Source organism: Dipodomys spectabilis, unplaced genomic scaffold (genome assembly GCF_019054845.1).
Source record: "Dipodomys spectabilis isolate Male_0828 unplaced genomic scaffold, ASM1905484v1 ptg000145l, whole genome shotgun sequence".
In the NCBI taxonomy this organism is placed as follows: Eukaryota; Metazoa; Chordata; class Mammalia; order Rodentia; family Heteromyidae; genus Dipodomys; species Dipodomys spectabilis.
The window spans coordinates 3,015,287-3,036,512 of NW_024870822.1; the positions used below are offsets into that span (position 1 = coordinate 3,015,287).

The 21,226-nt window shown below is 39.7% G+C and overlaps 1 protein-coding gene across 4 annotated transcripts; it reads left to right on the forward strand.

Moving 5' to 3' along the window:
* Positions 1-1,702: 1,702 nt before the first annotated feature.
* On the forward strand, positions 1,703-20,560 carry Traf6 (TNF receptor associated factor 6). 4 transcript variants are annotated; one of them, XM_042691602.1, is made up of 8 exons: positions 1,703-1,859; positions 2,532-2,626; positions 6,588-6,905; positions 10,708-10,858; positions 12,002-12,160; positions 14,079-14,150; positions 16,937-17,014; positions 19,294-20,560. In XM_042691602.1, the coding sequence occupies exons 3-8, from the start codon at positions 6,610-6,612 to the stop codon at positions 20,125-20,127; spliced, it is 1,590 nt and encodes a 529-aa protein (XP_042547536.1). In that variant the 5' UTR covers positions 1,703-1,859; positions 2,532-2,626; positions 6,588-6,609; the 3' UTR covers positions 20,128-20,560. The 4 variants fall into 4 exon arrangements, with proteins under 4 accessions (XP_042547536.1, XP_042547538.1, XP_042547537.1 ...); XM_042691604.1 differs by lacking the exon at positions 2,532-2,626; XM_042691603.1 differs by lacking the exon at positions 2,532-2,626 and having other exon boundaries at positions 6,593-6,905.
* Positions 20,561-21,226: the final 666 nt, after the last annotated feature.

Genomic DNA, 21,226 nt, shown 5'->3' on the forward strand with positions numbered 1-21,226 from the left:
AATATCCTCATGCTGCTGATCACAAATATGGTATATAACATGTGAACACTGTTATATATTACAGACTGTGGTAGACAATTTGCTCCAGGGAAGTTAGAATGAACTTGTGACTTTGAAATCATGTAATCATTTAATCACAATCAAAAAAAAAAAAAAAAAAAAAAGAACCTCGGGGAAGGGAGGGAGGGAGGGGATGGTAGGGGGAAAACAATGGAGGGGGTAACAATGTTCAAGAGGAAGTGTACTCATAACCTCACTCATGTAACTGTGACCCTCTGTATAGTAGCTTTACAATAAAAAAAAAATAAAATAAAAAAAAAAAAATAAAATATTTTCCCCCTCAAAAAAAAAAAAAAAAAAAAAATCAGTTGTAACAGAGAGAGCAAAGAAGGATATCCTAAGGAGAAGATCACAACGGCTTAGAAGCTATGTGCATATGATCAAATAAAATGATGCTTATCAACATGAACTCAAAGAAATAGAAACAAGAGGTTTTTTATTTTACTTTTTGTGGTTCTTTTTCATGTGTTTTCTTCCCTTTTGCCACTGCTTTTGATTTCTGTATCTTTTGTCTTGTATGTTTGTTATCTGATTTGGGCAGGGGAAGGGGAAGCACAGAAACAGTGAGATAAAAGGTGAACTAGTTCAGCAGTGATACTCACTAGACATTACGTTGGAAATGAACTATGCAACTTGTTGGGGAGGGATGTTGGGAGGAAAAAATGAGAGAAAATGAGGGAGAGGAATGACACAGTTCAAAAAGAAATGTACTCATTACTTGACTTATGTAACTGTAACCCCTCTGTACATCATCTTTACAATAACATATTAAAAATAACATGAGATGGGAAGACAGAAGCTAGTTCAGATTAATTAATGCAGTCTAAAACCACACAGTTTACACAGGGAAGAATTACCACAATATGAAGGAATCATCCTAGTTTCAAGATGTGTTCATTTGACCACTACCTGTAAAATCTCCCCCTGACAGGTGAGGGAGGATCAGTTCACCTTGTATAGGTGGGTGAAAAGCTTTTGTGCATCTTGTACATCACATTCTGTAGATGCTTCTTCCTAGTTCAACTTGGAATTTAAAATAGCTTTCCCATGACAATAATTCGGCTAGTATTATTGGCAGGAATTTCAAAGAAATGTTTCAGGCATGAGCTAGCTCTCTCAGACTAGATGAAGGGGAAGGACTAAAGGTTACTATTATCGTGGAAAACAAATTCCTTGGCAAGGAGAGTAGAGGTGGGGGGGGGGGGTGGATTCAGGAATTCCAGAAAGGGCTGTGAAAATATAGTTTGGGATTGCTACTGCTGAGTCTACTATTAACCAATCACTCTGACCTTGAGACTGGGGCTGCATCATTCTTACTGCAATTTATTTACACACACACACACACACGGTAAGGGTCGCATGCACGCACATCCTGGAACACACACAGGCCATCCAATTCAGGATGGTGCCATCAGGAAATCCCGGATGGAACACCCAGAAAAAGCAGAACCCTGAAGGGACTAAATTGACAGCTGGAGACGCTCTACGCATGCGCGCGCGTGGAGGACCGGAGCTAGACGGCGCTCTGTCTCGCCTCGGCCGCTCTAGGCTCCCCGCGCGCGCCCCGCCCCTCGCCGCCCTCCTCGCACCCAGAAAGGCGGAAGCTGCGCGTTCGGGGCGGGGCGGGGCTGAGTTTCCCGGTGTTGGGTGGACGCGGTGGCGGCGGCCCGGGGGCCGGGAAGTTGGCATCGGGGCCTCCTCCCCTTGGTGCCCCCAGTAGATCCTCCCGGCGCCTCGGCTGGGGAACGGAGGCATGAGACCTGGGGGAACCTTACCCGGCGGCCCGGCGTCCTAGAGCGGTGAGTGGGCCTGACACCTGACCTCCCGGCCGGCCTGGCTTCCCTCGGGTCCGGGAGCCGCCCCCTGACCCAGTCCCTTCGCTCCCCACGGGGGGTCTGGACGCCGCCCCGGGTCCCTTCGCCGCCCGCGGGTCACCCCCGGTCCCCTCCTCCTCTCGGCTTCCGGGGTCCCCCCCTTCGATCACCCCGCTCCCGGGGTGGGGGTGAGGGCGCCCCTGCGGCCCCAGCCCGTCCTCCCCTCGCCCCCGCCCCTTCTCCTTCCGAGGACCGACCAGAGATCGCCCTTTGGAGTTTCCCGTCCTTCCAACTTCAGTTCAAAACCAGAACAAGAACAGCGACATTCCCTTTCGATCCCCAGCGCCTCCTCGCGCGGCCAGCGTCCGGAGGAAAGCTCTTTCCGAGTTCCTGGCTGAACTTTGGGGGGAGGGTGTCAAGAAATTAGGTGACACCCATGTTCCACCCCCACCCCCACCCCCTGCCCCGGATCTCTGTCGTGGTAGCGATTGTTCCAGACGCTGGGTTGATACAAAGCTGTTGCTACTCAGGGGGAACTCCAGCTGGGACTGAGGACTGTCTTGAACGTGAAGGGAAAAGCACCCCAGAGTCTCGGCAGCTCTGAATGTGTAGGTTTTGATTGCTCCTCGGAGAGCAGATTACTGTCTTGTTCCACAGGTCTAGAAAACGAGAACAACTCGTTGAAGAGATTCTGAAGTGTTGGCTTGGATGCACTTGGTCGCTGGCATGTTTCTCCTTTCCCATTAGGGAAGGTAAAGGGACTTTTCTGACTTTGAGGTTGGGGGTTGGAGGAAGGACTGTGGACTCTGGTGACTCAGGGAGAAAAAAAAAAATGTATTTTAGGCGTTAGTTGCCCATGTCACGGGTGCGAGGGTCACCTAGGAGTTTTCATCTTGGTGCACTCAACCATGTGTTTTTGTGTTATTTCAGAAGTAGAACCCGAAGAGGTGTCTGTGATGAAATTTTCATACCTGGTGGCTGATAAATTCTCAGCCCCTTGGTTTACAAGAGAACTCATTCAAATCATTGACCCTTGGAAGGAAATAAGTAGTGCCTCAGAAAGGAAATGCACCTTGAATTTAGATTCACTGTGGGGCTGGGAAGGTGGCTCTGTGGTAGAGTGCTTGCCTTGCATGCCTGAGGCCCTGGGTTCGATTCCTCAGCACCACATAAACAAAAAGAAAAAAGCCAGAAGTGGCCTTGTGGCTCAAGGGGTAGAGCACTAGCCTTGAGCCAAAGAGCTGAGGGACAGTGCCCAGGCCCAGAATTCAGGCCCCATGACCGGACCCCCCCCCCCCAAAAAAAAAAAAACCCAAATTGTATACTGCTGGGAAGGTGGCTCAGTGGTAGAGTGCTCGCCTTGTAGATTCACTGTGATAATACTTGAATAGCTTTTTGTTGTTGTTTTTCAGCATCTCTTGATTCCCTATTGTTGCACATTTTCAGCATAGATTTTTTAAGGAATTGGTAAATAGTTCCTGTAGTAGCTGGTTGGAGGTGATTTATGGGTATTTTCTTTACATGAAAGTAATTTCCCAGAATTTTCTTTTGCGTTACTTTATATGTTGACCTATGTATGTTTTTCGGTTACAAGCTACTAAGCATGGCATAAGTTGTTGATTCCTTTTACTTTACAAATTTCTATCGTACCATAAGTAGGCCTTAGAAGAACAAGTTTTTGTGGATTACCCTACCTCGCCCCTAAGCAGTACTATTTTTGGATTATAATGGATTCCCAGTTTCTAATTTGCAGGTTTTACAAGGCTAATTTCAATAGTCATTCATTTTGCAATCAAAATAAGTTGATGGTGGTTACATCTCCACAATAACTAATTAAAGCAGCACTTACCATACTGGATTCCCACCTGCAAGAAAGGAATGCAACTCTAAAGCTCTTAAAAGTTAAAGAACCATTTAAACTTTGTTCCCTACACTCTATTAATTCATGTAGGGGAAAAAAACACGTAAGTAAATAGAAAAGAAGCAGTAAAGAAATATTAAAGTAATAGTAACTATTTTAACATACCTGTAGCCCTCTCTTGTAGTGGCCGAGGTGGGTAATTTGTTTAAATAAAAAAAACACAAAAATACTATATGACACTTAATGCTGGTTAACTTTATTTTCTGTTTGCAGGCTAGTTACAGGGTACTATAGACTGGAGAGGGTGGCTGTCTAAAAATGTTTATTTGGATGCTGTACGGCTTGTGTGTTTATGTCTTAAAGCAGGGAATTCCTGTTAAGGACTTAGGACTGAGTAGGCAGGATTTCCTAGGAACACATAGCTATTAACTTGTGAGTTTTTAAACTGGACAGGAAGAAAGCAATGTATAGACCATCAGTAAACTAAATTTTAAACTGGACATTTGGGCAGAAAGGTACACCCAGAGTTGGGTGCTGGTGGTTCACACCTGTGATACTAATCTCTCAGGAAACTGTGCTGTAAGAATCATGATTGGAAGCCAGCCCAGGCAGGAGCTGTGGCTCAAATAGTACAGTGTTAGCATTGAGCAAAAAAGCTTAGGGACAGCACCCAGACCCAGAGTTCAAGCCCCAGGACTGGCACAGGAAAAAAAAAAAGATACACTCAGTTTAGTCATATTTGCTATACAACTATTAATTTCTCAAAAGTAATCTACTTTAAAAATAAAATAGTTAAAGACAAAAGATAAATCTGTCTGATGTTGTTGAAGGTATAGGAAATGGGATTTCTCACGTATACTCTGTGGAAATGAAAATTAGAAAATCTCATCATCTATCAGAAAGCTTAGAAAGTTACAGATCTTTGGACCCAACAAGTCTACTTCTAGGAAATGTACCTGAGTAAATAATTGGACACAATAATGTATATAGGAAAGAAAAATAAGAAGGGATATATACCCTGGTGTGGCATAACTCATTTGTGCTAGGATTGAAGGTGGAGAGAGGCAGTAATACTATGCTAGTATACAACTGTCTCCTGTTCTTCTTTCCTTTCAATCTGTATGCACTTTTCTAATGTCTAAATTGGATATTACAAGGCATTGGGAGCTATTTTTAACTTTTAACAAAAATATATCAAAACTAAACAAGAAAATAAAATGCTGCGCTTTTCTATTGACTTTTTAGAATTCCATCAACTCAGTGTAACAGTGCTGGACAGCTCATATTTATAGTATCTATTATAATCAGAATAAAGAAAAAGTCTTAAGTGCTGCTTGGTAAAATGAATTGCTCAGAACACAGATGAACATAATATGTTACTTATTAATACTGGTTTCTTAATCTTTTTAAGCTCCATAGTATCCGCTTTGATAAGTGAGGCCAATATAATTATTAAGCAAAGGACTATATAAAGCTATATGAAATAATAATTTGCTTTTACTGCCTGGTACTGCTATAGATTTGCACATAATAATCATTTAATCCTTGCTGTAACTCTCAGGTGAGTCTTATTGTTAACTGTGTTTACAGTGAGGAAATTGAACCATAGATAGGTTATAGCATTTGCCCAGGTCATATACAGAGTGATAGCGGAAGAGGGGTAAATCCAGACCATGAGATTCTAACCCTTGACCTCTTCACCACTTCCCAGTACTTCCTCTCCCAGAACCATGCCTTACTTATCCTAGGTGCTGATCATCCAGTAGCTCTCAGAATCTCTGACGCAAAGGAGGAATTTTGGTAGTTAAAAGATTAGAAAGTACTACCTTAATGTGGCAGGTAGAATTTTTATATAAAAGTAAGACAAGCTAGGGGATAGTATTGACTGGAAGTTTTTGAGAACTGTATCTAGCATATAATAGGAAATTTCCTCAGAGAACAATTATCTAACATAAAGACATAGTTACACGGGCTGTGGATTGTGTTTAGGCATTAGCAATGCAACTCATCTGCATACCACAACAATTTAGAATTCAAAGATATTGATCTCCTCCTTACAAGAATACTTTTCCATTGGTGAAGAAACCTCACTTGTTTTTTCCATTGATAATGAAACATTGTCACTTGACCTGACTGAACCAGAAGGACGTAAAGATACAGGATTTAAATTCCATTCTTTCTACATAGTAGAAATTCCCACACTGAGCATTTAGAAATCCTCATAGAATTTCTTATCAACAAGAAGAAACCAAGACCCAAATAAATTGTTAAGTAACTTGCCCTAAATCACACCTGCAGTAATGGTGCAGGGTGCTCTGCTCTTCATAGCCCTGCCTTGCTAGCCTGCCATACAGTTCTCTTCAACTCAGACACTTGAAGGTACATCAACGATATAATTGAATTCTTCAGTATATGCTTAACAAACACTTGGTCTATGAAAATCATGTGCTTCAATGCTAAGTGTATGGAAATGAGAATTAAACTCCTGATCTTAGTCATAAGAAACAGACATGTGAACGGATAATGTGATCTGGATGAGTGTTACTACTGAGTGCCTTTCCTTTTTTAGCCTTGTATTGTCATTCTGCTAGATCATGAACTCCTTAAAGGACCCGGTTTTTGTGTGCCCCAAGTGCTTTGCATAAGTGTCACAAATTTTTTGAAGGAGGGAGTCATCTAACTTATTAAAAAATAGCAGTCAATACTGAGAAATATTTTAAGAGTTATTTATAAGTAACATTACCACAGCTAGTGTCTCCTAATTGGTGACTCGCATAGATAAGTTATGTGTGTGTGCTGTTTTTTATGTATAAAAAAAGCAGTAAAGCATTTGTTCCTGGGTATTTTTACAGAGCAGTCGACAATCAAGTGACTATGAGTCTGTTAAACTGTGAACGCAGCTGTGGGTCCAGCCAGTCTGAAAGTGACTGCTGTGCCGCCATGGCCAGCTCCTGCAGCGCTACAGCGAAAGATGACAGTGTAAGTGGTCCTCCCAGCACAGGGAACCTCTCCAGCTCCTTTATGGAAGAGATCCAGGGCTACGATGTAGAGTTTGATCCACCATTGGAAAGCAAATATGAATGCCCCATTTGCTTGATGGCATTACGGGAAGCTGTGCAGACACCATGCGGCCACAGGTTCTGCAAAGCCTGCATCATCAAATCCATAAGGTATGTGACATAAAAGAATGATGTCCTACAACAACCACATGCAGAGTTCATTACTGTGTCACACACAGGCCATTCCCAAGAATAGTCTCACACATACAAAGCTTTTTAGGAAAGAAAAGAACAGTGGACAGAAAGTACTGTAGTACAAAAGGTTGGCTTCTGTCTCTCCTCCTCCTCTGACATACAGATAATTAAGAAAATAGTTCCCTCTACTTAAAGCAGTTCTAATGAAGACTGGGAGTAATTCTTTGCCTTAAAAAAGATATTTTTAAACTGTGCCATTTTTTGTATGGTTTGGATTATCATTCCAGGAATTGTATAAATGATAAATTTAGCCATAGTACGTTCTGTTACACAGTGTCTGTAACTGTAAAATAGTATTATTTTAAAGAAAACATTCACTGAAGGGTCTACCTTCATTACCTGGATCCATAATCTAGTCCTCCTAGCTTCAGCTGCTACTGACTGGACTCACCATCAGCTCTAAAAAGACTTCCTTTTACTCTTGTCCTTCTCCATCTCGTTTTAGCTGCTAGAGTGAGCCTAGTAAATGAGTGAGATGATGTCATCTCTGCTGGGAGTCAAAGTCCTTGCCAGGTGCTGTAATCCTAGCTACTCAGGAGGCTGAGATCAGAGGATCATAATTCCAAGCAAGCCTGGGTAGAAGAGTCCTTCTGAGACTTTTTCCGCCAATAAACAGGAAGTGACACTGTGGATCAAGTGGTAGAGTGCTAGCCTTGAGCACAGAGAAGCTCAAGGACAGTACTCAGGCCCTGAGTTAATGAGGTAAAGCCCCACAACCAACAACAACAAAAAAAGTCAAAGTTCTTAAAGGCCCTGTGTGATAGGCCCATGGTTTGTTTTCTGAGCTCTCTGCTGTTCTCCCTCTCTTGCATTCACTTATTTGCTGTTCACTGAACATGTCAAGCAGATGCCTGCCTTGTTGAGTTAATTGCTTTAGCTGTTTTATCTGTGTGAGCATTCTTACCATAATTAACCCCTTGATCTCCCTCCAGTGTAGCTGAACTATCCCTCTCTCAGAGGTTCTCTGTACCCTGTTTTTACCACAGCAAGGTCATCCCTACTTTTAGCCCAACAGTCATACTTACCAGGCTCTACTTTTTTCCCTAGTACTTCTGCCTTCTGATATACCTTCATAGTTTATTACCTCCTCACCCTACTAGAAGATAAGCCCATTAAGAGCAAAAGTTTAGCTCCATCTTCATTTTTTTAAAATAAGATAATAATTTAATGTCTGAAACATTTTATCATTCTAAATGTAACAACAAAAAAAAGCCCAGAACATTGCAAATGGTGTTTAAATACAGAAGGTTCTTGAACTTTGATTGGTTCAGTTGTCTTTCTTTGCTAACACTGAACTATTTTATTTCTTAAGTGCTGATAATCGTGACGGGCCCACGGTAGGTGCTCAGTGTATTGCTGTTTTAACTTGGTGACTATACATGGGTGAGAAAGAGGCAGGCACTCCCTTCGACTGGTCCCAGCACCTAGGTTTCAGTCACCTCCCTGTAGGCCATCAGATTATGAGCCCATCAATGAAGTAATGCACGTGCTCCAATCACTTCCCAATATTTCTGCATTAAGGACTAAGCCATATTATTCCTAAATAGATTTTATTATTATTTCTAAACCCATTTTCTTCAAGTCCATGTCTGGCTATTTATTGGTTTCATAGGTTTTTATCTCTTAAGTTTTGGACTTTAAGTTAATACCTCAGACTTGGCATAATTTAAGTTACAAGGAACTATGTTCCTTATTTCAGTTTATGGGGGATATGTGTTGCTGGTTGTTTAAGATCTGTTCAAGATCTGTTTAAGGGAATTTTCTCATGCTTGGCACTGTTGATACCTTGTTGTGTCTTGTGTGTTGTAGGATTTGTAGCCATATGTTTAGTATATGTCTCCTAGATACTGGTAGTATCCACCCCCCTTCCAGCTGTGACCCACAGGGTCCTCTGGAAACAAGGCAGCCACTGATTAAAACCAGGAGCTTAGGATAAATAGGAGACCAGGGTTAAGGCTCAGCCTTTTTTTTTTTTTTTCTCTTTGAATGGTTTTCTTACTTGTAGTCTACTTGGGTAAAATGATACCATATTCTGAATTATCAAATGTCACCCATGTCCCAGAAGTAACTAACCTGTAACAGTTCTTTAATAGCAAAATATTCATGTTCAGAATTAGTGGGACAGTGATCTGAAAAGGAAACAGAACCCAAAGGAAATTTGAGGCTTTTCCCAACCTCCGTGTTCCTCTACCCTAGATGGCATCTGGTTTTGGCTCTAATATTTTTAAAGAAACTGCTCTAAAATTCCTCATTGGTTCTCGTCATTCAGAGAATCAAAATTCATTACAGTGTAATTCCATTTTCTTTTGGAGTGATGGCCAAAAGTATGGATAATAATTTTCAGTTTGCTTTGGAAGGTTCTTACTTTCTCTGAAGTATATATCACTATAGGTGTGAATATGCATTTCAATAAAGCTGTTCATGGCTTTCTATATTCTCCATGTCTTTGTCAATGTAATAACGCCATTATATAATCTGAGAGAGGACCCATAAAGATCAACGGTATCACTCATCATTGATTAGCTCTATGCCATTTGATAGCAGATGTCATTGTTTGTCATTTTTTTACCTACCACAGCAGTGAGCACTGATGAGCACAGAGGAGGTACTCAGCATATGTTAGAGTGATTGACACTTTGTCAGTGAAGGAGACATTCCAAAAAAGTTAAAAAGGAATGACACAACTCTATGGCAATTTTTCTCATCATGAAATGGGTAAAAGCATGGGAAGCCAAGTGCTGGTGACTTATACATGTAATCCTGGCTATTCAGGAGACAGATCTGAGGATCACTGTTCAAAGCCAACCTGAATAAGAAAGTTTTGCAGGTTTTTTTTTTTTGGGTCTGGTCGTGGGGCCTGAACTCTGGGCCTGGGCGCTGTCCCTCAGCTCTTCAGCTCAAGGCTAGTGCGCTACCATTTGAGTCATAACACCACTTCTGGCTTTTTTTTTTCTGCTTATGTGGTGCTGAGGAATCAAACCTAGGGCCTCATGCATGCAAGGCAAGCGCTCTACCTCTGAGCCACCTTCCCAGCCCCTTGCGTTTTTTTTTAATCATCAATTAACCACCAAAAAGCCAGAAGTGGAGCTGTTACTCAAGTGGCAGAGCACCAACCTTGAGCTAAAAAGCTAAGCCTTGAGTTCAAGCCCCAATATCAGCACAAAAAACAGACAAACAACCTGAAAGTAGGACATAAGTCCTTTAACTCCTTTGCATCCTGGATAATCAAATAAAAGAAACCTATTGTCCAGGAGTTAAGAGTATTACAGTGACTGTTTTCAGAGTAGACCTTGAAAAGGAGGACTTGTGAGGATAGCACTGATTGATAATTACCTTATAACTGAGCAATGTACCATAGGCATAATACAGTATTATAAAAATAGTCCCTCTTACTGTGTGGACTGTATCAAGGTCAGCTAGGTTGCTGGAATTCCCATTAACTCTCCCTTCATTTTGTGCCAATTAAAATAGGATTTTATTCAACGGCTTTTTCTCATTTTCTAGATGGAATCTATTCTTCCATCTAAAATCGGGCTTATGATAGGTAATCAATATGGTATTTATTTGTACACATTTCATAAAAGAATAATTAATGAACTATACATAAGAGGTCAAATGATTTTGGTGGTCCCCTGCAATCTAATATGTTCAGTCATTTTATGCAGTAAAGTTGATTTTTCTCCCAGGAATGTTTAAATCACTGGATTATTTCTTTTAGGGATGCAGGTCACAAGTGTCCTGTGGACAATGAGATCCTGTTGGAAAACCAACTATTTCCTGACAATTTTGCAAAACGAGAGATTCTTTCTCTCATGGTCAAGTGTCCAAATAAAGGCTGTCTGCACAAAATGGAGCTGAGACATCTTGAGGTAGTAAAGTTGTTTTCTAGTGTTAGCATGTATGCAAAGCAGTTTCTAGAGAAAGGGACCCTTGTATTTATTTTTACATTGGCTATACCTACTGTATGATAAATGAATAATTGGCTACTAAATTATTGAATTAATGCTAACCCTTTGGCTGTTAAATATATTGAACTTAAGAAGAAAACAATTTTTTTTTATTTAGAACTTTTTCCTAACAATAATAAAAATCAAATTTCCTGAAAGTTTTTGACATGAGCATTATCTACAAATAAAACTGATAAAAAAAAACTTTAAATACAAGAATCACATTTTAATCCTTACCTTTATTTCTCTTATTTTAAAAAGAATAGCATGTACCATGTACCCTCATGTACATTTCAGTATTCTTTTTCCTTCTCTCTGTTTTTCTGAATGGTCTTTTTTTTTATTTACTAAATTAAATGTTCCTATAGGTCAAAATGAATTGAAGAAATCATAAAGAAGTTGACTCTTAGGTTATGATAAATCAATTTTTTACTTTTCGTAGTTTTTACTAGAAACTAAATATATTTCAGGTTCTACATGGAATTTAGTGTTTAAGAGTGCTATGTAGGCTGTGATTTTTGAGTTAGCCCTTTTTAAAAAGACTGGTTCTTTTTTTTTTTTTTTTTTGGGTCCGGTCATGGGGTCTGAACTCTGGGCCTGGGCGCTGTGCTGTCCCTCAGCTCTTCAGCTCAGGGCTAGCACTCTACCACTTGAGCCACAGCGCCACTTCCGGCTTTTTTCTTTTTGCATATGTGGTGCTGAGGAATCGAACCCAGGGCCTCAGGCATGCAAGGCAAGCGCTCTACCACTGAGCCACCTTCCCAGCCCAACACTGGTTCTTTTAACAAGCACTAAATTGGTAACCTGGAAATCTGACTTCTCTCCACCTGTCTTCTAGAATTGAATGCATGAACTAGACAATTCACATTCTTTGCATAAACTTCCAATGTTCCAGTTCACAATGGTGTGAAAAGCCTTCATACTATGAATGGTTTTTTGGTATAAATTAGATAATGTAGGATTATGATTAATTCTGCTCAAGAGAACAGTATAAACTTAGAAGTAATTATCTTTAGAAAACTTGCTTAGTGTTGGCAGATAATAATTTTGTTTTCTGTATTCTAGGATCATCAAGCTCATTGCGAGTTTGCTCTTATGAATTGTCCCCAATGCCAGCGTCCCTTGCCAAAATTCCAATTTAATATTCACGTGTTGGAGGATTGTCCAAGAAGACAAGTTTCTTGTATAAACTGTGCTGTATCCATGGCATTTGAAGATAAAGAGGCATGTACTAATTTGGATTTCTTAATTCCAATACTTAGTTAAATTTTTTTAAAGATATATATTTTGAAGGCAGTAGCAGTACACACAAGTGAATGTACATTATCAGTTTTAAAAAAAATTATTTGTAAGAAACAAAGTTTTATTGAATCATTGCAAAAAAAAAAGGTACAGTTAATATTTGTGTATCTTTCTTAGAAAACATTCCTGCTGCTGTGAATCTTCCAATTGCAAAAGGCACTAGGAAAGAAATATGCTGCTTCTCTTTCCTGTATGTGATTTTTTTTTTTTCTGGTACTAGAGCTTGAACTGAGGGCCTCCCACATTTCCTGAGCTATTTAGCTCAAGGCTAGTACTTTACTACTTGATTTACAGTTCTACTTCCAGCTTTTTGCTGGTTAATTGGAGGTAATAGTCTCATGGACTTTCCTCCCCAGCCTGGCTTTGAACCAGGATCCTTAGATCTTAGTCTCCTGAGTAGGATTTCAAGAGTGAGTCAACTAGCACCCAGCAGCATTATATGAATATTAAAGGCCGATCTGATTGCTAACAAACAAGTAAAATGATTACTGTGTAAGAATTGTTGTGCAAGAGGGATTGGGATGTTAGAACCAAAGGGTAAATTCGCTCAAGCAAAACGTGTTCTGTTGGTAGTAATTTATTGTGCTGCATGCTATGTTCTTTTCAATATGTTTGTTATACTTTCATAAGGAAGTTTTTTTAACCTTATTTAAAAAATCTTTAAAAAATTTTAATGTAGCCTGAAACACTGTGATGATGATACAGTGTTTTTTAATGCAAAAACCAGGATATTGAATCTTCTTTTTTTTTTTTTCTTTTTTTTTTTGGGGGGGGGGGGGTGGGTCTGGTCATGGAGCCTGAACTCTGGGCCTGGGCGCTGTCCCTCAGCTCTTCAGCTCAAGGCTAGCACTCTACCACTTGAGCCACTTCCGGCTTTTTTCTTATGTGGTGCTGAGGAATCGAACCCAGGGCCTCGAGCATGCAAGGCAAGTGCTCTACCACTGAGCCACCTTCCCAGCCCCCAAAAACCAGGATATTGATAGTTAGAGTTTTATATTAATGTTGTTAATGTCAAAACCCAAAAGCTTAGTCTTTAGTGCCTGTCCTTTGTACTCCACTAAAAGAACCAACTATATTTCATGTTCCTGTATAACTGATACTTAGATCCTTCTGCAAACTTTAATTCTTTTAAATATTTCCCAGTTTTCTGTAGGCGATCAAACTTACTATATTTAGTATATTGATATTCAAAAAAATTCTGCTAAATGAAATTCTCCCCCTCATATAACTGATATCAGCCAATTAAAAACAAATAATTTGCTTACAGTGTAGAGAAGTTTCAGTCATCAGAGCAAATTGACATCAAGGTAAAACTGAGTAAATTAGATGGAATAGCATGTGATTCCTACATAACAGCTAAAGTCACTGTATTACAGAAAAATAAGATGAACCCTTCTGGGATTATCAGAACATGAGCACCAAAGCCTCATCCCCTAACGAGGCATTTGTTCTGTAACTAGACTGACGAGAATTGGCATTGATTTGTCATGCTGCTGCTGAAAAATTTGGGAAATGATTGCCTTTGGAAAAAAGAGAACACTGGTAAACGATGGCCAAACTAGTCACAAATAATCTGCCTCATATTAAAAGTGACTTTAAAAACCGTTTACCTGTTCGCATATTCTTTGTCTGAGTCAGAAGTCTGAATGAATCCTATTTATTACACTAGCAAAGGGAAAGAAAAAAATATCCTCCAGGTAGTGTTATAATACTATGGCTTTACACAAACCAATGTTCTTAATTTGTTCATAGTGAAAAAAGTACTTGTTTTGAAAAATTACTTTCTTTGTGGATTTTTTTTTCTTCTTCTTATGCTTCTATTTTTTCTCATTAAATTTAGATTCATGACCAGAACTGTCCTTTGGCAAATGTCATCTGTGAATACTGTAACACCATGCTCATCAGAGAACAGGTATACTAATTTCCTGTAAAAAGTAAAGATTTTTCAAATAATTCACAGAAGTGTTAGTATTTTTTTTATTTAAATCAATAAGACAAAATTAATACATTTTGAATAAGCTAGAACTGCAAACATTTCTCACATACATTAATGTAGTTAATAAATATATTAAAACAACAACATGAAGAACTTTTACAATTCCTAGATCATTAACATAATGCCTACATGTGTGTGTATTTATAAAAATTGCAGGGCTAGGGATATAACCAGGGTAAAGCACTCACCTAGGATGTACAAGGTGGTATATTGGGTTTGATCCCCAGCACCACCCACAATAGAAAGAATTCTGATGAAAACTGGATAATTGTAAGATAGAAACCATGGAAAATAAGAGCCCTGCTTAATAAAAAAACAAAAACATTTAGAAATACTTATTTACACTCTATGAAATGAAGATCTTAGGAGTCCAGAGACTGGCTGAAAGAATAACCTAACAATGAAATAGAAGAAAACTAATTAATCTAGTGGTACCTCCTGAGGCATACAGAAAGTTTTGAGATTTCTCTGTTCCTTTGTCATTTAGGCTACTGATAGGGCATCATCAGAGATAGTATTTATAATAGAAAACTGTTTTGGTTACTACTAGAAAAAGGAAAATTCCATCTGATTGCTAATTTTTTTTGACATTTGGGGAATTTACCCACAAATTAAAAATATTAGTTACTAAACCTATATGTGCACCCATGAACCAATAAACCCCACAGATCATTGAAGTAGAACAGCAAAACCTGTCATTTGACGACACTTCTCCATTTGTTTCTTTTGCAGGGGATTGGGGGTGGGGTTGGGATGGGAATTGTCCAGGGCCTTGAACACAGGGTGTAGGCACTGTCTCTGAGTTGCCTTTTTTTTTTCCCCCCTCAAGTTTAGCAGTTTACCACTTGAGCTACACTGTACTTCTAGCTTTTTTGGTGGTTAATTGGAGATAGAAATCTTACAGGCTTCCCTTCCAGGGCTGGCTTCAAACCAAGATCTCAGCCTCCTGAGTGGCTAGGATTAGAGGTGTGAGTCATCAGCACCCATCCTCCATTTATCTCTTAACAATGTCCTTTAGTTACTTTCTAACAAAGTCTTATAGGAAGGTGTGAAAGGTCTCCATTTATGAAGTCCCACTTCCCCTGGTTTTTCTTTTGTTCTCTTTTAATACTTGAAGCCATGCAGTATATTTTAAAACAAGCTAAGGTAAAATTTAATGTAGGATAAAAACCTAGACAAAGCATTGGAAAAGGTAGATTTGGGTCCTAGCTGTACCATTAATTTGCTCTCTGGTCCATAACTATTTTGTTAAATTTCTTTTAACAAAACAAAACAAAAAAGCTTGGCACTGTTTTTGTCAGTTTTTCTTTTCTCCCTTGTAGTGCTGAGGATTGAATCCAGGATTTCATACATATTAGGCAAGTGTTTTACCGTCACCGAGCTACCTTACAACTCTTGGCACCAATATTTTTTTTTTTTGGTCGGTCGTGGGGCTTGGTCGTGGGGCTTGAACTCTGGGCCTGGGTGCTGTCCTTCAGCTCTTCAGCTCAAGGCGAGCGCTCTACCACTTGAGCTACAGCGCCACTTCCGGTTTTTTTTCTGGTGGTTTATTGGAGATAGGAGTCTCACGGTCTCTCCTGCCCAGGCTGGCTTTGAACCGCGATCCTCAGATCTCAGCCTCCTAAGTAGCTAGGATTACAGGCGTGAGCCACTAGCGCCCGGCTGGCACCAATATTTTTTTAATGTGATTCTATGTAATAGATCTTACCTTAAAGAATGTATCCGTAAGGACATGAGGGCATCTGCCTGCAACATCTGTCATCCCATTGATCACTAGGGTTGGTCAGCTGATCCAACCAACTAGTCTAAGTGCCTTCTTCCTCACCACTTCATGTGCAATCCCATCTCAGCTTGGAAGTTGGGTCAAAGGATAATCTTCCTTGGTAGAGGGGAAATGTTCTTTGGTCAAGGGTATAGAAGCAGCTGCACTCTCCTGCTGGAATTTCCAAACAAGCTCTCAAGAATGTAACTTTGGCCAGGCGCCGGTGGCTCACGCCTGTAATCCTAGCTGCTCAGAAGGCTGAGATCTGAGGATCGTGGTTCAAAGCCAGCCCAGGCAGGAAAGTCTATGAGACTCCTATCTCCAACAAACCACTCAGAAAACAGGAACTGGTGCTGTGGCTCAAGTGGTAGTGCACTAGCCGTGAGCTAAAGAGCTGAGTCCCCAAATCAAAGGCTGAGACATTCTTTAAAGCTTTGATTAATAGCTAAGTCTTCCAGAATAACCAAAATTTGCACAGGTTAGCAAAAGATAAGATGATTCGTAAAAGGTTATGAGTGAAGTAATGATTCTAGTTAGTGACTTTAATGCATGCAGTTGACAGCCTAGACTACAGAAAGGGCCTGGTTGAGTCTGCAGTTGTAAGTTATCAAAAGTTGTATTTTTATTTTTAAATTGCCATTACAGGATGCCAGCTCCTAGCAAAAAGAAAATTTCATTTTAGGAAATAAATTTTAGTGAATTTTGGAGCGCATATCATGATATATTTTTTAGTATTTCCCTCAATTTTGAACATAAAAACCAATTTTTATTAGCTATAGGTTTCTGTCACAGTTTACTCAACTTTGCTGATGTAATCAAAAGTAGCCATAGGCTACTTTTTGTTAGGGTAAAATGTAAATTTCTTTTTAAGTATAATTTCATCAAAGTAGTACAGGACATGAAGGCTAAAACATTTTTCAACCTCTGTTTGGATTTTAAGATGCCTAATCATTACGATCTGGACTGCCCCACAGCCCCAATCCCATGCACATTCAGTACCTTTGGTTGCCATGAAAAGGTAAGTTTTCTTTTTTCTTTTTTTTCTTTGATTTCTTAAATATAAGAAAAGATGATAAATGATGTTGATATATAAAGTATACAGAAGTTAAACATAGATGTTACAAGCACACACATGCTTAGCCTACATGTTTTAGTCATGCTTAACCACAGCTAATTAGCCTGCATATTTTAGTCATGCTTAACCACAGCTAAGTGCATTTGGACAGATATGACAAAATAAGATGTGTAGGCTGAATATTCACAGATGAACAAAGTTGTTTAAAAAGACAAAAGAGAGCTGTCTAATGAGTGGGTAAACGTAGTGATTGGGGAACTACAGATAGTTTGTTTCATGTTATTCAACCTAACAGCAATTTCAGAGACTTGAAGTGGAGGTGGAAGTGAAAATACCTGAGCTTTCAGTAGAAAGACCCAAAATGAGGACAAAATCTAGGAGCCCAATGCATTTCTAGGAGGGAAAATGTATTGACTGTAAAATTCATTAGATATAGTGGGCAAAGGATAGGGAGCATCTAGAGAAAGTCTTGGTTTCCTGCCTTCATTCCCATATAATTGAAAAGAAGCATTTATCAAAGAAAAAAAAACAAAAAGGAAACAGAACTGTGGGAAAAATAATAATAATTCTATTTCTGAGTTGTGTAGCTGGGGATGAGAGTTCCCTTAGCTATAGGACATCTGGGCAAAGATAACTGTCAGACAGTATATGTGTGGTCTTAAGCTCCAAAAAGAAACAGAGACTTAGAATATTGATTCAGTATATGTGCTGCCAAAGCGAACACAGAATATTGATTCAGAAAGTAAGTTTTAGTGGTGATAGAAGATGTGATTGTGCATATGTGGAATTAGGCTTACATGGAAGAGAAATAGACCAAGGAAAAGAATCATAAGCAAGCAATAGTAGAAATAGGTAAGCCAGGCAAGGCAAATTCTTGTCATGGTCTCCCAAATCATCTTTAAGATTAGTGACCAGCAATGTTCAATATCTAACAGAGCATTATTTGTGGTAAGTCACTTTTGTTTCTTGAGAATGCCACCAGACTTTTTTTTCTGCTATAATCTTAAAACCTTATTTACAATTAACTTATATTTAATAATTTAGAAGACTAAAATAGTATGTAGGATGATTATATTTTGTTTGTGTGCATAGAGGAAAAGCCCTAAAGGAAACACATCAAATATTAATGAAGTTAGTTGAGATAATAGATGATTTCTTTTTAATCTGTATTTTCTGTTTCTCTATAATACTCTATAATATACTTGAATTTCTTTTATGATAAAAATGGTTAGAATTGTTTTACGTACAGCATTCAGGATGTTATTGATGGTCTTGGAATACTATGGAGACAGCATATTCCAATTTAAAATTGATTTGTATTGTAAATGAGGCATTGGGGAGAACCTGTTTTTGCCTGTACTGATAATTTTATATGGCCCATAATGATGTTATCAATATCCAAATGACCCTTAGAAGAAAAAATGTCCCTGACTCTTTTAATGCAAAGGGGAAAAAAATAAAAGACAAAGAATTCCTGAGTGCAGCATCTGAAGCGTTAAAAGGATTGATCTTGAACATGAGCAAAGTCATCTGTGAGTCAGCAAAGAAAGGTATTCGTGTGGATGAAAGGGAGATTTTATTCATCTGGTGGCCTCAGTTGTTTTTGTTTACTAATATTAAGAGTCAGGATCCTTTCAGTTAGTTCAAGAATCCAATGAGTGTCAGGTGCTGGTGGCTCAGGCTTGTAATCCTAGCTACTCAGCTACTAAGGCTGAGACCTTAGAGGATCATGATTCAAAGCCAGCCCAGGCATAAAACTATGTGAGGCTTCTTCTCTAATCATTAAAAGGCTGGAGGCATGCCTCAAAGTGGTAGAGCACCGCCTCACCTGAGGGCAAAACAAACCGATGCATTGTACCCACAAAAAAAAAATATATCCAATGAAGACAAAGGGAAGATAGAAGGAAGTGGTGGTGCTACTTAAAAACTCATTTGCGGGGCTAGGAAGGTGGCTCAGTGGTAGAGTGCTTGCCTTGCATGCATGAGGCCCTGGTTCGATTCCTCAGCACTACATCAGCAGAAAAAGCCAGAAGTGGCACTGCGGCTCAAGTGGTAGGGTGCTACCCTTGAGCTGAAGAGCACAGGGACAGCACCCAGGCCGAGTTCAGGCCTCACAACTGACAAAAAATAAAAATAAAAATAAACTCATTTGCTCTGGCTAGGTCCTTTTCCTGGTTGTCTCAATGTCTATGCCCAACCTAAGGTTTGTGCTTGGTTTTTAGATGCAGAGAAATCACTTGGCACGCCATCTACAAGAGAATACGCAGTCTCACATGAGAATGTTGGCCCAGGCTGTTCATAGCATAAACCTTGCTTTACCCTCATATGATACCTCTTTGCCACGGGCTTATGACCCAGATGTTCGGACCTTCATGGAAACCATTCAGCAGTTAGAAGGTCGCCTTGTAAGACAGGACCATCAAATCCGGGAGCTGACTGCTAAAATGGAAACTCAGAGTATGTATGTCAGTGAGCTCAAACGAACCATACGAACCCTTGAGGACAAAGTTGCTGAAATTGAAGCACAGCAGTGCAATGGGATTTACATTTGGAAGATCTGCAACTTTGGGATGCACTTAAAATCTCAAGAAGAAGAGAAACCTGTTGTCATTCATAGCCCTGGTTTCTATACAGGCAAACCTGGGTACAAACTCTGCATGCGCCTGCATCTGCAGTTGCCAACTGCTCAACGCTGTGCCAACTATATATCCCTCTTTGTCCACACCATGCAAGGCGAGTATGACAGCCACCTCCCCTGGCCCTTCCAAGGTACAATACGCCTTACAATTCTTGATCAGTCTGAAACACCAATAAGGCAAAACCATGAAGAGGTAATGGATGCCAAACCAGAACTCCTTGCCTTCCAACGACCCACCATCCCACGGAACCCCAAAGGTTTTGGCTATGTAACATTTATGCATCTCGAAGCCTTAAGACAGAGAACCTTCATTAAGGATGATACGTTATTAGTACGCTGTGAAGTTTCCACCCGCTTTGACATGGGAAGCCTTCGAAAGGAGGGCTTCCAGCCACGAAGTACTGACACAGGGGTGTAATATCCCCACATTTTATTTTAAAACAACAAACTATCTGGGAAAACAGTGCCTTTTCTTGTCTGTTGTCAATAATGATACGCAAACAAAAAAGCAATTGAAAAGATGTACTTCCACCAATGAATGTTCTACGAAAGGACACTTACCACTTCCTGATACACATGCATAAGGAAGTTTTTCTCCCTTGGGGATCACATTCCATGCTTTTTTTTCTACCATGTTCCATCTGAAGGCCCTGTGGAGAGCAGTAGCTGTTGTGTCAGAATACCTCTTTTGTTGTACTTTGATGGGCTGTTACGCCAATATGTGTGATTGTCAAAAAGTTCAGAATTGGAGCAGTATAACTCAGATCTTCCATAATAATAGACTTTGCTTTAAAACTTCAGCTTATTTTATAGTATTGTGTGTAATATATTAAATGCAAGAATCACTACTACCTGTGCTAGTTCCAACAGGAAGAGTTGTTGCTCTAGATATTGAGTTCTCATTTTATTTGACCTACTGATTGCCAAGGATTTGAACCACGATCCTTAAAAGCTCAAGTTCTCATTCATCCCAAATCCCCCTCAGGATATTAACTAAGGATATAATTCAGGGACTAGTTTAAACCTAAGCGTAGGCTTACTTGTTTAAATATAAATATGTTAGCTGTTAATAAGACTGGTGTTTCATTCATCCTTGCTTACATGTGTCCTTGAGGCCTCACAGTGGCAGCGTCCCCAGAGTTCAAAATGCTAAGTGCCTTGTGGATACCACCTGCTGAGTGCTAAACTATGTGAATTCTATAGCCCTGCAAATGTCTTCTGTTTATGTACACAAAATCACCAACATAAAAATTACAAGCTATCATCGAGCATATGGCATCTCAGTGATGATGACAGAAGCTATCTGAATCTTCCAGAAGCCCTCCAATTTAGGTAAAGAAAATGAAACAAAACTGATTTTCTAAAATCACTGATTCACACCTGTATTCCTACCTGGGAGGCTGAGATTAGGAAGATCATACTTTTAGACCAGCCCAGACAGAAAAGTTTGTGTGACACCTCCCCCCCGCCCCCCCTTTCTCAACTGAGAGCTGAATGTGATGATAAATGCCTGCTGT

What these genes read in the sequence shown, in the direction of transcription:
- Traf6 (XM_042691601.1), top strand. Translation starts at nt 6,541, where the DNA reads ATGTATAAAAAAAGCAGTAAAGCATTTGTTCCTGGGTATTTTTACAGA. An exon ending in TGCATCATCAAATCCATAAG is followed by an intron (nt 6,906 to 10,707) that starts GTATGTGACATA and finishes TATTTCTTTTAG; the next exon opens with GGATGCAGGTCACAAGTGTC. An exon ending in TGGCATTTGAAGATAAAGAG is followed by an intron (nt 12,161 to 14,078) that starts GCATGTACTAAT and finishes CATTAAATTTAG; the next exon opens with ATTCATGACCAGAACTGTCC.